At 36.9% G+C, this 14,809-nt stretch overlaps 1 protein-coding gene across 1 annotated transcript in view; it reads left to right on the forward strand.

Moving 5' to 3' along the window:
• Positions 1 to 2,400: 2,400 nt before the first annotated feature.
• The window catches only part of PGM1 (phosphoglucomutase 1), a 426,650-nt gene continuing 414,241 nt past the window's right edge, over positions 2,401 to 14,809 (forward strand). The window contains exon 1 of the mRNA XM_044085557.1: positions 2,401 to 2,739. Within this exon, the coding sequence (XP_043941492.1) occupies positions 2,494 to 2,739 (246 nt within the window). The 5' untranslated portion in view covers positions 2,401 to 2,493. The remainder of the gene's footprint in view (positions 2,740 to 14,809) is intronic.

Genomic DNA, 14,809 nt, shown 5'->3' on the forward strand with positions numbered 1-14,809 from the left:
CTGCGCGGCAAGAAAGACTGGGGTAATGGCGTCAGCTGAGGTCTTTATACTTCCTGGCACATTGACGTCAGGACAAAAGCGACCTCAGCTGATGCCCAATCCAGACTTTGGGATTCTGGCCGATCGAGGGCTGCTGCTGGCAGGAAGAACCCTGCAGTCATGACTGCAACAGTGAACCACGAAGGACATCAATAGATCATAAACAATCAACATTAGATAAGAAAAAATGCAGTAAGCTTTCAAGATTAATTAAGATATTACATACAATTTACAAAAACAGATTTTGTTTTTGGTTAGGACAAAAAGAAGATATGTGTATTAAAAGAAGATAGAAGTCTCATGAGTATCAAAGGAAGGTAGAAGCCTCATTGCCAAGATGACAAAAGGTTAAGGGAGGAAATGCAGGAAGACAGTATAAGACAGTAAGTATAGTTAGTCTGGGGGGGAGAACAGGAGCATAGCCAATGATGAGAGAAGTATTCTTTTAGAGCCTGTTTGAAGCGATTTGTATCAGTGATGGATAGAATATGCTGGGGAAGAGAATTCCAGTGTTTGGCAATTTTGTGGCAGTATAAGGAGTCACCATGTGAGTTTTGGGTTTTAGTAACTTTAAGCAACACTTTATCAGCAGACCTGAGTGACTTAAGGTTAGGGTAGGGTTGAACAATTTTGAGGAATATTCCTCATTTTGAGTCTTAAAAATTCCATGTTCCTCACTGTTCCACATTTGAAGGGCATATTACGCATTCAGTATTAAGATTTTTTTCTAATTAATGTCACAGACAGCTGAGAGATACATTCAGCAACAGTGAAAGCTTTTTACTTTTATCATATTTAGTGGCAGTAACAGTTTCAGGTGATAACTGAGAACACTGGAATTTGTGTAATTATGTCAGTTGGTATTCTGGATTTGCACTATCGCCAAGAAAAGCAAGGACCACTAAGTTCAGAATGCTTGAAATGTAACTAGAAATGTTAGAAGAGTGTATCACTTATTATTATTATCATGCTATGGGCATCTCAGTCATTCACACTCATAATGCTCAACTGTCCAGAGTTTCGCAGAGTGTCCAGATTTTTGCCACATATTTTTGGTTTGTTCCTCATAAAATTTTTTTTTTTTCTAGCAAATTATTGAGGCTTGAAGTCACTAAATAATACTAAATAGTGACAGACATTTGAGTTTCAGACTTAATAGCCTTCAGAAAATGCATAATAATGATTCAAAATATAGCTCTGAACCAATAAGGGACAAAGCTCAACAGAATCAAAGACAAATCCAGAAATAAACAATGGGGACATTTTTTAAAATATTATTTATTTATTTAATGATTTAAAATTTGTTAACCTGGAAAGTCCAACTTGGAACAAAGCCAATTTTCAGGGTTGCCCGGGAAGAAACACTCCAGATGCATGTCTTTGTAATTTTATTAGTAATATTAACTAGAGACATTATTAAATAAAAATAAAAATGTAAAGCTGTCCAAGACAGCTATAAAACAAAGGATTTAATGTACAAAGTTAGCACTTTCACAGCAAAACTGCTGCTTCATCAGACTTACAGTAAAAACAGTCAAGACAATGTATATATAAAAATCACATGCCATATCTAATTGAAAAGTTCAATGAGGTAATTTTCTAACTTTTTTAAAGTAGGTTTAATGGAAACACGCCCATTCAAGCCTGGGTGTTTTGTCAGTGTTTAGACAGGCAATCCACCTTAGTTCTGCACATTCTGTCATATTCACTAACTCACCAAGTCTTAGACTTTCACATAACACTTCTAGAACAGCAAATTTAAATTGTATTTTGTAGTTTCTTGTGTATTTTGTCTACCTTAACTAGACAGTGGCACTTTTATATTTCTAACTAGAGACATTGCCAGAATAACAGAAATTCACTGAAGTAAAAGAAGTCTGTAATTCAAATTATTGTCATTAAGTGTAATTCACCACCTTTTCTCCAAAAGTCACCAGTTTTAGGAGAGATTAAAAATGACAGAGGTAAAATTTTGAGTCTAACTCAGGGACAGTTTAGATAATTCAAAACCTGTTATTCTAGCAACTCTTTATAGGAGCAGTGTTTAAACGCTGTCCCTATTTCGGGGCCTTTGCCGCCCAGTCATTTCTGGCTTTGTCCAGTTGTCCATCCAGACCCCCCTCCAGATTTTTTTGCGCTGAGTCTTAGAGAGGTGCTCTATAATATTTAAGGAAGAGTTACTGTCCTAAATAATGCAGCGACTTTTTTGAAACAGTAGAGTAAGCACATACACAATTAAGCAACACAGAAACCCATGCTGTCAATTTTAAAGGCCGCCCCTTTAAGAGTACAAAGTGGGCGGTGCCGTTTGCTTCGTACGTGCAGTTATTACCTCAGCCTGCCCAACGAATGAGTACTTGTTTGAAGTCTCGCCCCTCCACAGTGTTCCTCACTGGCAAGGACAAGCAAGGAAAGACTGTACGGAAGTTTACTTAGTAACGTCCTCCTGCAGTGATGGTGAAAATTGTTACTGTCAAAACTAAACCTTACACCGATCAGAAGCCCGGTACTAGCGGGCTCCGGAAACGGGTAACGGTTTTCCAGAACAGTGCTCATTATGCTGAAAATTTCATCCAGAGCATTATTTCAACCATCGACCCGTCCGAAAGACAAGAAGGGACGCTTGTGGTGGGAGGCGATGGAAGATTTTATTTAAAGGAGTCAATCAAGCTCATCATAGGGATTGCTGCTGCAAACGGGGTAATGCTGCAGTTTGTGGGTGTAAATTGTCAACACTGACATGGTTTTACATTTCTGCTGGCCTGTTACCAAATAATTTCTGTTTTTGACTTTTTGTATCACTTGTCTGATAAATAGGCGTTTGTACTATGTAGTTTTGCTATAAAAAATTAGCATGTACTCTTGTGTATTATCATCCAGTGAATTAATATATTGCAGTTTTGTAAATCCATAAATGATGTCCTGCACTCGTGACGATAGTATTTGAAACCTTAGTGAGCACTTGTAAAAGGTCAAGGGCAACTAGATCTTGTAATAGGATTCTGCTGGGGGATTTTGACCTTCGGCATTTGATTTGTGTATGCTGCATATCTTAGATGGCTAGTTTTCCTGACCTGTCGTTAAGTGTTTTATGGTGTTTTAATTCTCCTTTTTGTTCTACGTGAAATGTGGACTATTTTTTATTTTACTTTGTAAAAAGTGGTGGCCAGCTTCTATTGGGGAAAAGCATTCGAGCTGTAAACTTAATGCTCAGAGTTTGAGGCATTGTGGTGAATTGGTGTCGGGGCTGTCTTCACTTTCTTCCAAGGTCAGGTGAGTGCAAACTGTTTTTGGTAAAAGCGACATTGTTTCCAAAATGGTGTGTAACTTATTTCAGGGAGATGGATACAGTTTGTGCTTTGGCACAGCATTCCCAGCTATACTTGAAAGATTTTCCAGTGACTCTTATTGCTGTCAGTTTTGCTGCTGAGGAGTGGTTGATGGATGCCAGCCTTGTATTGGCATTGGTGGGGATAGTTTTATAGTTGCAGGTGATGGCGCTATTGTTCCTCTACTTTTTACATATATGAAGTGTTTTTCAAACATTTATTAGCATTCTTTGATCTGGAGTAAAAGAGGTGAGGTCAAGGATGATTTTTAAGATTGTACTATAGGCAAGTGGGGGGTGGTCCATGAAGTATGCTATTAACTATTGATTGTGTGTGTGTGTGTATAGTGCTTATATATATATATATATATATATATATATATATATATATATATATATATATAATCTCAGAAAACCTCTCCCAGTGTGTGCATGTCTGTGTGTGTGTATGGTAAATGTTGAATTCTGCAACAAAACAAGGCCTTTCTGTTACCTGTAGTTTCTGGTATACAACTGAGAAAATTTACTGTTTGTTTAAAGGTTATTAACTGGGTTCAAGGGATGATACTGGAACTTTTTTTGGCCTCTTCCCAGGCCACATGGCAATACACGATATGCCAGTGTGTAACATAATATGAATATGTCTAAGCAATCCTGGGGGCAGTATTCTGTAGTTTAATTAAAATAAAAAAAACAATGCATCTGACACACTGTTCAATAGGAAAGCATATGTCTCATAGTAAGTAATGCAAAGCATAACCGTGGGTAATGGAATATATGTAAATATTGTATTACTATAAATGCATATAAGTAATCTACAAAAGAAACACATTAGGAAATGCAGTACAGGGTCTTTTGAAATATAATGTGAACAAGTCATTATTTACATCAAATATGTAGTATGCAATATCTGGAGATTTGTACAAGTGATGTAATTCTTAACCATTGTCTTTAAAATCCCTGCATTTCTAATCATGTTTCAATTATTTCTTGAGCTGTTTAAAGTCTGGGGTGGTGATTATCTCTGAAGGCAGATTATTCTATGAGGTAGAGGTTGCTTTTTTAAGGACTCCCATATGGTAAGAGTAAATAGCAAGCCTTATTAGCACAGGGCCTGCTGAATGGCATAATTCATAGAAGAATTTGTGAACAATATGTGAGTTAGCAAGGGGGACATTATCTGTTGTGCATTAACTGGAATGCTGGTGTGCTTATTAAGTAGGCTGATCTATCAGAGTTTGGGTGCTATTTGACTTTGGATATGGTGCTACAGTCTACAGTGGTGTGAGGTGGGACTGGCTAAGAGTATGAATTGCAGAATTTTATTTTCTGTACTTTGGTGGGCAGAAATATTGTAGCTTGATAAGGATGCAACTAGAGGCAAAGTGCATTCAAGCCATGTAGTAGTAAACTAATAGTGGATCGCTGTGATTCTGGAATTAATAGGAGAACATGAGCGGAGCCTTGTGTCATCCCCCTTGTTAGTGGAGCTATTGCAGCAATAGTTTTTCCCATATGGACAGAAGGTTCTATTGGTTAAGTAGTTACTGAGGTGCTGAAACCCATTAGAGGAGGAGCTCTAGTCAATTTTTTAACACACGCGAGGCAATTTACAGTTTTGAATGATCTCTTAAGATCTAGGAGGATGGGCATCCATAGCAGAGGACTATATTTTGGATGACACGTTTATCCAGGACAGAATGTCTTGATTAGTATATATTTCAGCATTTTTTAATAACATTTTTATTCTAGAATTCTTGCTTGTAGGACCGAATAGATGTCTGCCTGCAGTCAGTCAGTTTTGGGATGTGGGATAATTTGCTTTGTTTTATTTTCCATTTGTTTACCAGGTTTGTCCTACTGGGTTTAGTACTCTTTTTCAGCTGAGGCCTGGGGAGAAAAGCTTCAACATATTACAAACGTTCAGTAATTGAATTAACAGACATTAAGTAGTATTACAATGAATGCTCATTAGTATTCAAAAATGTGCACACTGATTGGGCATGCCAACTTGCACACCTATTGTAAATTGAGCATATACCAATATAAAAAGTCTGGTCACTGAAGTACCATTTAGCAGCTGGATGTTTTTCTATTGGTATATGGTACAGAGGCATTAGTCTCAATAATTCAGATTTTTCTCATATTTCTTAGCTGTTCCTCATGAAATTTGTTTTTTCTGATAAATCATTGAGGAATGAAGTCACTAAATGACACTCATTTCAGTTTCAAACTTTCCTTAAAACTCATTACAGCCGAGTGACTTCTCCAGGCGTTTCTGCAGTTACACCCTACTGCTCCTCTAGGCATCAGATATTGCCTGTTCATATTTGTATTAATAATTCCAAAACCATGTTACATACAAGGTATCAGAAAATTTTATCTTGAAGCATACATGATAGCAAAGACAATTGTATTGATATATGACTGCTGTCAATGGGTATTTGTTAAAAGTGTACGGTGATAACTTCAATTTTTAAATGCTGAAGCCATGCCCACTAGGAGTTAAAGGTACACACTCAAATGCACAATAACACAAACATTCTCGCAGCTTTCTAAGTTTATAAGAGCAACATTTGCAATCAGTCCCCTTTTGAAGCCTTTTTCTCCTTTTATTTATGGGTTTGTCTTCATTTCTTGAGCTAAGAGGTTGAGAGGTATGTACGGATGGTAAAGTAAATACATACTGGTATGTTTTGCAAACTAAAGAAAGTACCTGATTTTCCTTATTTCTGCTGTCTCTGTCTCTCTCGGCTCTCCAGATGTTATAATTTATATAAAAAAAAAAATGCAATGGATATCTTACTTCCTCTGTTGCTCAAAGCCCCATATGCATGCGCAGTACATAAACAAATGCAGAGGAACATCACAATGCCGTTCGACAAAAACATTTATTTAAGAAAAATAATTTATTTCTTGTATAGATGCAATAACAGACTCCTGGTTGTGATATATTGAAGATTTACCCACTGTTGCCTTTGTTTAATCACTTGGGCTTTGCCCTCATGATCAAATCACACCAGCCGTGGGTAAATCCTTAATGTAATGGATAGATGACAGTAAAAAAGTACACTAAATGTCTTCTGGCTAGGTCAGTGAGGTAGGTTTTTACTGTTTAATGTATCTAATTTTGATGATTTGTAACCATGTATGATCCATGGTGGTCAAATTTCAACTGGTCACAGTAATTTGTATGGTTGGTTTGTTCTATCATGGTGGTGTTGGCAGTTGTTGGTGAATAATCTTTTGGGGTAAAGAGCAGTAATTTTAGTTTTCTTATGGTTAAGAAGTAGTTGTGACTATAACTATAACTATGCTTCATTCAGTCAGGATTGTTTATGTTCTTGGAGTTTTTGTAGAGCAGGTTAGGGTCAAGTTATCCAGTGAATTGAATTAGAATAGCTTTTTGTAGCAGTGTGGAGGTCATTGAATATATTGAAAAGTATAGATCCTTGTGGGGTACAAGTAGTTAATGGCAAGAAGGTGGAGAAAATACAGTTGTATAAAATCTTACCATAACAGTAGTTGGCCTTCTCTTCACTGTTGCAGTATTCTAAAACAGAAGGGATCTCTCGCCCAGGGCAACCCAATGCTCGGCCAGTATACTAAAGCCTAATGATCTTGTATGCACTGTATGTCACACCTATGCTCACTGTACATAATGTAGGGCACAAAAGAGATGTACGAATTGCCCCTGAAGAGAACAGTCTCCATAGGACAAAGGAGTCCATCCACATCCAGAAGGAAAATGTGCAGAAGAAAAAGGGGAAACTTTCAGCCAGAAAGCAATCTAAAACAAAAACCAGAAGAAACAAAAGGGGGCTGGAGGGAGGGATCAAATACTGCAACAGTGAAGTGAGGACATCTGCTGTTATGGTAAGATTTTACACAGCTGTACAGTGTCCTGTATTACTATTGTAGTATTCTAAACAGAAGCGAGAGTAAAAAAGCTCAAACAGAATGGGAGGTGGAAGGCTGAGGAGCCCTCCGCAAACTTGTATAAAATGGTTCTGGCAAACACAAGAGGGAACTGCTGATGGTTTGAGTATCCACCTGAAGCAACTCCTAATATCTTCTCTGAATATCAGACACTTAAGAATCCCACTTGAAGTATTCCATCATCCTAACAATTGCGTCCCTAATAGACAATTCCTCAAAAGGATACTTTAGGCTAACAGACTGTGTTCCTCGTCAGAACCATAAGGCAAAGCCGTCTGTGAAGAATAGGACAAAGGTCTGTCATCGTACACTGAATCCTCATCTGAGGAATCTGGTTCTTAAGCCATTTAGAAAGGGTAGAGGTCCAAGGACGAGCAGGTACCAAGAGCTCAAGAGGTGGCTTCAGGGTCATCAAGGCAGAAAACAAGCCCTGAGTAAACACTGGCAGTTCCCTTTGAGGATCTTTAGGATGGGCTGAAACATTCTTAATTTTTTTTGTCTGGTCTTGGGAGGGACATCAGCCCTAACAAATAATGGAGGTTCTGACCCTTGACGACATTCGATAAGAGAACCTGGAACTTCCTTCCTGATCAATATCTGCCGAATCCCTCCAGGAACCTCTGGTTCCCCTCAACATACAGAGTAGCTACCTGCAAAGCCTCAGAGGACATGGATGCCGGCCTCTGGAATCGCTGCAGTGGAATCCAAAAGTAGATGCTGAAAGACCTAAAGAGCTATATGATATATACAAGTATATAACATAATGCGTGTGTGTATGCATATACCTACACGTTATTTGTGTGTGTGTGTGTGTATATATATTGCGTAATCAAAAATAAACTTCTCAAATAACTACCACACTAACACCGATAGTTTAATTTATGCGTTTTCATTCGATTTAATCCGAAATTAACTTGTTCAGAAATAACCCAGTACAAACATAAACGGCTTGTATACTATTTGACTTCCTTTCAAAATGACCACCAAAAACAAATCAATGATTAAATTGCCATTCAAACCTGGAAGTTTATCAGCTTTTAAAAATTGCCATATCAACTCTCAGAGCTCAGTGAAAGTGTTTACTTCACCTATAAATTTGAAGATATTGTGACCTAGATTGTTTATACTATGTTTTGCAATAGCATTTTTGTCATCTTTATTTCTAATAGCTGCCACATGTTCTTCTATCCAGTCTTGTAGCCTTCTGGTGGTTTTGCCAAGATAAAAATTTGTACAAACTTCACATTTACCTAAATTAAACCACAGTTTTGATGTTGCAATTAAAATATCCTGGAATACAAAATTAAATTTACAGTGCTTATATCAATGCTTAAAATGTACTTGCATATCGACCAATTGTTACATTTAAGCCTCCCACATTTGTTACAGTTACTGTCATTCATAATACTAAAATTGTTATGATGTTCAAATATATGGTTTAATATTTGTGTCTTTTATAGCAAAACTTGGGACTGTTGCCTAGTTAATGGCTTAACTCTGTTTCCTTGAACAACATACCAATTTCTACTTAATCTCTTTAATTGCATACATATAATTTGAAATAGGAAGTGGAAAACTAAGACTAAAATCATCGTTGTTGTTGTTTTACCTTTTATTAATATTACCCCTTTTATTTTTCTCACCTTTAAATCCAAACCTTAATATGGGTTTGAATTTTGTGAGTCTTTGCTCACTAACTTCTTTCAGCTTACTGTTTACTACTTCTAGGGGATAACTTCTTTGCAAGAAAATAATTATTTTAGAAACTCACACTCTTTACAAATATGTCATTATTTATTAAACGTAATAGGCATATGAATTGCCCTTTTAATTGAGTGTGAATTTATAAATTCTGGATGTTGGTTTGTAAATTCCCCAAAATTGTTCCTGAAGTTTCTCTTATGATGATTGAATAAAATCCCAATCCAGTCTTATCCACCTGGATTTCTGCATCTAAAAATTAAACTTTTTAAAACCATGGTTAGACAGAGTAAACTTTAAAAATTCAGTACTCTTAGACAAATTTTTGATCAAGCTTACTATTACTAACTCTTTAGTACCTTACCATACAAAACACATCTACATATCTTTTCTATAATTCTACTTTGTCAAAAACTTTTAAATGCTGTAAAGTGTTGGTTTCTCAGAAACTTAATATGATTTTTGCAAACACAGGGGCCACTTTGGACCCCATAGCCACTCCACTTGATTGTGTACTTTATTGTTAAAAGTAAAAAAAAGGTCTAAAACCACTTCTGTAAGTTCACATATAGTGTTTATTCTATCACTATTCAAAAATGTGTATTTGTCTAAATATTATCTCATATATTCTAAACTTTTGTGGTTAGGTATATTGGTGTGGAAGGACTCCACATAGAGTGTTACTAAAAAGTTGTCATCTGTGGTTACTGTATAATGATATAATTCATCTAAAAAGAAAAGTTTTTCAAGTAAAAGTTTGTTGCCTGCACAATAGGATTCAATTCACAGTCTAAAATTCAGAAGTGTTCTCTGTTTTAGTATTTTAGCTGATACTGTGACTCTAAATGGAGGATTTAATTCATCCTTATGAAGTTTGGGTATCCCACACAGTTTCCCCAAACTCTGATGTTCTTTATTCATATATTTATGCTCCTCAATAGAAATACTGTTTCTCATAATATTGTCAGCACCTCATCTACTATATTTAATTTCTTGGCATCATATAGGGGAATAGTTTTGCAAAAATTGTTTAAAGATTGTTCAATAACTGCATATTTATAGTTTTCATCAGTTGCCACCCCTGTACTCTGCTATCATGATTCTTAACTTATGGTCTTCCTTTTAATTGTGTTAAGGCTTCCCTTTCATTTTGGGTTAAATTGAGCCATTTAAATTCACTCATACTGGTCAACATATGTCCAATATCCTGTTACAAACCTGTAGGTAACCATGCAAAGTATTATGTAACGTGGGATTGTAACAACTTTTTTTTTCTTAAAACATTTTGTTTAACAGCTCAGGACAGTTTTTACTTTATTTAAAATATACTTTAAGTTTTCTAAGGAACAATCCAAAATCTAACAAAATATTGATTAATGTAGCTGACTTCGAAGGATTAAAAGTGAATCCTTTTTTAATACACTGAGATGGTGCACAGAAAAATTAACCTGGCGTAAATTAAAAAAATGGAACAGTCATTGGTCTTCCTCTCCTAGTCTGGACCTCTTGCATGCCTCTTCAATCTCCCAGTTCTTTGACCTCTTCCTCGTTCCAAAAAAATAGTGGTTTGATTTGAAGTTATTTTGTGAAGGGACAGGAAAAGGTTGTTTGTCCGCATTTGTATCATTGTGATAATTTTAAATATCTTGATATATATGTGTGTGTGTGTGTGTGTGTGTGTGTGTGTGTGTGTGTGTGTGTGTGTGTGCGTGTGTGGGGGGGGGGGGGTCATGGGTTGAATTCCCAGACAAGGCTTAGTATTGTTGCAACAGGAAAGGAAAACTCTTATGTTCATGATTTGTACTGCACTGGATGCTTTTGCGGCTATAGAAAATGTCTTGTGTCATCACATGTTTCAATGCATATTACTTATTTATGGTATGCATTGTGTAAAGACTTAACACTTCACTTAATCCTGTCAGTTTTAGACGAAATCCATTTTTTTGCATATTTTTATTGGCTTTCCCCTCACAGCAGCTGTTTTGCGGTAGCTATGTAATCCATTTGGGTGAGAAAGGTATCTGGTATTTGAACCAAATTGTCTCTGGGCTTGTTTTGTGCACTTTGGAAGTTGTTAAAGTGTTCTAAAGCATATCCTTTGGCATCTTTGAATTTGGAATGTGTTGTAGCGGAATATAGATTGTGTGGCTGGATACATGCAGAACGTGCTGTGCACAGAATTGGGTTACTGCTCTTACGGAGGTCTTAGAATATGAACTTCTAGATTCTGAATGGTCCTGCATCCGTTCTGTGTGGAGGTCATCAATCTGATTATATAAAAGGTACTGTGCTGATTTGAAATTCTTAAAATGCAACTTCCCTTACAGTCACTAAATAGTACTCTAAAGAAATAGTTGCCCTGTAATTTGCTGGTGATATCCAGTGAAACATTCACACTTTCTAGTGTTCTGAAACCTTTCCATCATTTTTGCTTATTGCAGATTTCTCCAGCATCCCAGTTATTAATTTTTTCTGGCTGCATAAACAATAGCTGACCTTTTGCTGTATTGAAATGTTTAAAAGTTCTATCTGAAACTCATTGGATTGGTCCATCTACCAGTTTAATGAATTAAATGTTCAGATGATGCTTTATATGAATACACAAAGTAATGAGTTATTACTTTCTCCCTGTTCACTCTGCATTTCCCATTCTCCATTAGAGTCGGGTGATGCACTTTCACTCCTATACCTCTTGGGCATGTTGGCTGTTAAAAGAAAAGACATTACTTAATACTGTTTCTTCCCAAAGAGTGATTTTTTTTTTTAATTTAAAATTTGCCTATTATTCTAGGGGGATTTGGTACAAGTCTGTCTGGGGCTATATGGTCATTGGACAGTCTGCTTTGCCAGGAATGGCCTGCACTTGGCTAATTTAGGCAAAGCTCAGCACTTCAGCATATTTATGTACTCACTGACTTTTGTTTCAGAAGAATGCAGCACACCCTGTTTACTAGGGTATCCTACCTACCATGTAGTCAGGGCCACTGGAAAGTAGGGGTGTAACCATATTTGTTGCATACCCCATTGCCTCATGGTACATATTTCATGATGCCAGCCTAGAATCACTTGTACAGTCTCCAGTAAATATGCCCAGCAATTCCTTGACTTTGATAATAACATCTTGGGTGTTAACCTTCGTGACCACCCTCTCCCATTTCAGCCTGCTTTTCTGTGCCCACCTTCTAAGTGTGATCACTTAGCCATTAACCTTTACCCTCAGTACAAGCCTGTCCACTTTAAAAGCACTGCAGTATTATAAAATTGTTCTAAAGCCACTTTATTACTAGCTACAATTACCTTGTATAAACCCATTTGGCATATTACCAGAAAAATCACAATGCTGCCTTTGCCTTCATAGATTCCCTTCAGTTCTACTCCAGTATGAATTGCTGTATAGAAGAGTGAATTCCTGTCCACCACAACAACCATAATAACTTCAAAAATAAGTCACTTTGGTAAAACACCATGCATGCAAATCAACTTGGTAGGAAAAAAAGAAAAAGGTCATGGTTTCTCATTCTTCTACAAAACTCTCCCACACTATAAAAGGTAACTTACAAGTACTGTTATAAAGCAAGACTCTCTGGTGTACAGTTGTTGCAAAGCCAGTTGTGAGTTTAAGCTGTTCCCAGTACTAAGAGCAACCACAAGGCCTTTATCAGCTGTACTGTGGAAATATGGAAGTAATAAGTAAGATGTGCGTAGAGTACTGTGCATTAAAAGGCTTTGGGTTGTGGTTTGCTATGAACAACATTCTGAAATGAGTACAACAATTGGTGTTTCAGCCAATATCCACAGCTAGTGGGGTTTGGCTTTATTGGCCTGAAATTGTCCATTAAAACAACGAAACAAGTCCTGGGCATTCAGAATCGCCAATTAGCTGAAACACCTGATGTTCATAAGGGTCATTTGCATATATCCCATGTGCCTCTGACACAAGAGGTTTGGGAGGTCACTCAGTGGAAGTTCTAGCTTTGCTGGAGTTTTCATTTTGATGTTAACAGTTTGGAATATCTTATGCTGATACCATTCTGTTCAAGGTGTTGCTTAACAAAATACTTTTTAACTGTCCTATTCAAGCAGAGTGTGGATGTCTTTACTGTCATGCAATTTAAATAATTTTTCATGTTGTTGCACCCCAGCAGAGTCTTTTTTTTTCATTTCTGGTTATTTTTTGTCTTGTGGCTTGCTCTCTTATTTTGAATTTCTCTTTGTTTTTGTCAGACTCATTACCTCATGTTACCTGCACAAATGTATGTGATGTAGAACTTTTTTCCCTGGATCCATGGTGAACAAAAGGTATTGCCAAACTGGAATTTCCCACTGATCAAAATTATTTTTATTTTGCTTTTTGGCATTGAGTTCAAGTGAGCTTTGCTGGTGGTTTCTCCAGATGGATGTATATGTTGTGGAGTATTTGTTCAGAATACTTCAGCCAGCTTTAAGTAAGTCTAATCATTTGCCATCACATTCTTTGACACCACAAGATGTTGGCTTTAAATTCTGTAATGGAGTTTTCTGAATGTTATAAAATACATAACACAAGACTGTTCTGGATGTGTTCACTCCGTTTACAAATATGAGCATGGCTGCTCCAATCCAGAACCATTCCACATTGTGTTACCTGAAAGGCTGTCATGCAGTACTGTTTTATACCTTTATACAAAGCTCCTCAACTTGTTCAAGACATTTGCCTGGGCCACCATGAGAATGAATCTTATTTCCACTTCTTGTGTCGTACCCAAAAGAATGATGTAATGGATCCAAAGCATATGAAATATGGCCGTAGGTTGGGATGGGGAGAGACTGACCAGTAAATTGAAATCTTCTTGTTATGATTGTGGTGGGAAAGCTAGAGCAGTTTGGCGCAGTGCTACTGTCATTATGAATATTCTCGGTCTCCCAAACCTGTCCATGCTGTCCGAACTCGATGGTAGCTATTTCCCCTCATACTCTAGTAATCTATTTCCTTTGGGTAAAGGAATATTACCTCTGAATTAGAGGTGCTGGCTTTTTTATCCCATCTCCTTCGGATTCTGCAGTGAACCACTGCATTGCATGCTAAGATTTGAAGCCAAGAGGACAACAGATTACTTCAAACAGCAAAGATGTATGCCTTGTTAGCTTTGACTACATACTCTCCACATTTTAGTTGCATTTTGATATCCTGCTAATAAAAATTACAAATATCGAGGCAGTAAGTATTTACATAGTCACATGGTCACCGTGAATGCTAAGACTATAGCCACTTTTGCAATCTTTTTTTTGCAAGTATGAAGGCTATTTGACATCTGGTAGCCTCTCTAGGTCGCAATGATTTTGTAATGCCACATTCTGTAGCTCCACAAAATGAAAGTATTGAACAGCTATCATGAGTTCTTCTCTATCTGTGCAGGGGCCAGTAGCTTCTGTGAACCATGACTTGGAAGGAATATTGCTGTGAATAGTAGATTTTAAAGCATTGTCCATCTGTAGTTAGTGAATTGACATTCAACCTTGTGACTGAAACAGAAATTAACCTGAACTGACTACTCCAAATAAAGATTTTGCAAAACCTCAAGTACTTGCGTACATTTTTGCAGTAGGGCAAGCCTCCTCGCAGTCCCCTGTGGGTGGTTTTGCCACATCTACACCTGCTTACTAATGTACTTTCACAAAGTGGTTGCTCTTCTTTGTCAAAAAGAGAAAATGCATTGGTGTGTATTTGACTCCAGATGATTATTTCCTATTTCAAGATTAAATGAAAATATTAGGGTATATTGTTGAGGGTTGACTTTTGCATTTAGTTTTGGTAAAATTGCA

Source organism: Protopterus annectens, chromosome 10.part0, assembly GCF_019279795.1.
Source record: "Protopterus annectens isolate FY-2018-M chromosome 10.part0, PAN1.0, whole genome shotgun sequence".
NCBI classification, from domain to species: domain Eukaryota; kingdom Metazoa; phylum Chordata; order Ceratodontiformes; family Protopteridae; genus Protopterus; species Protopterus annectens.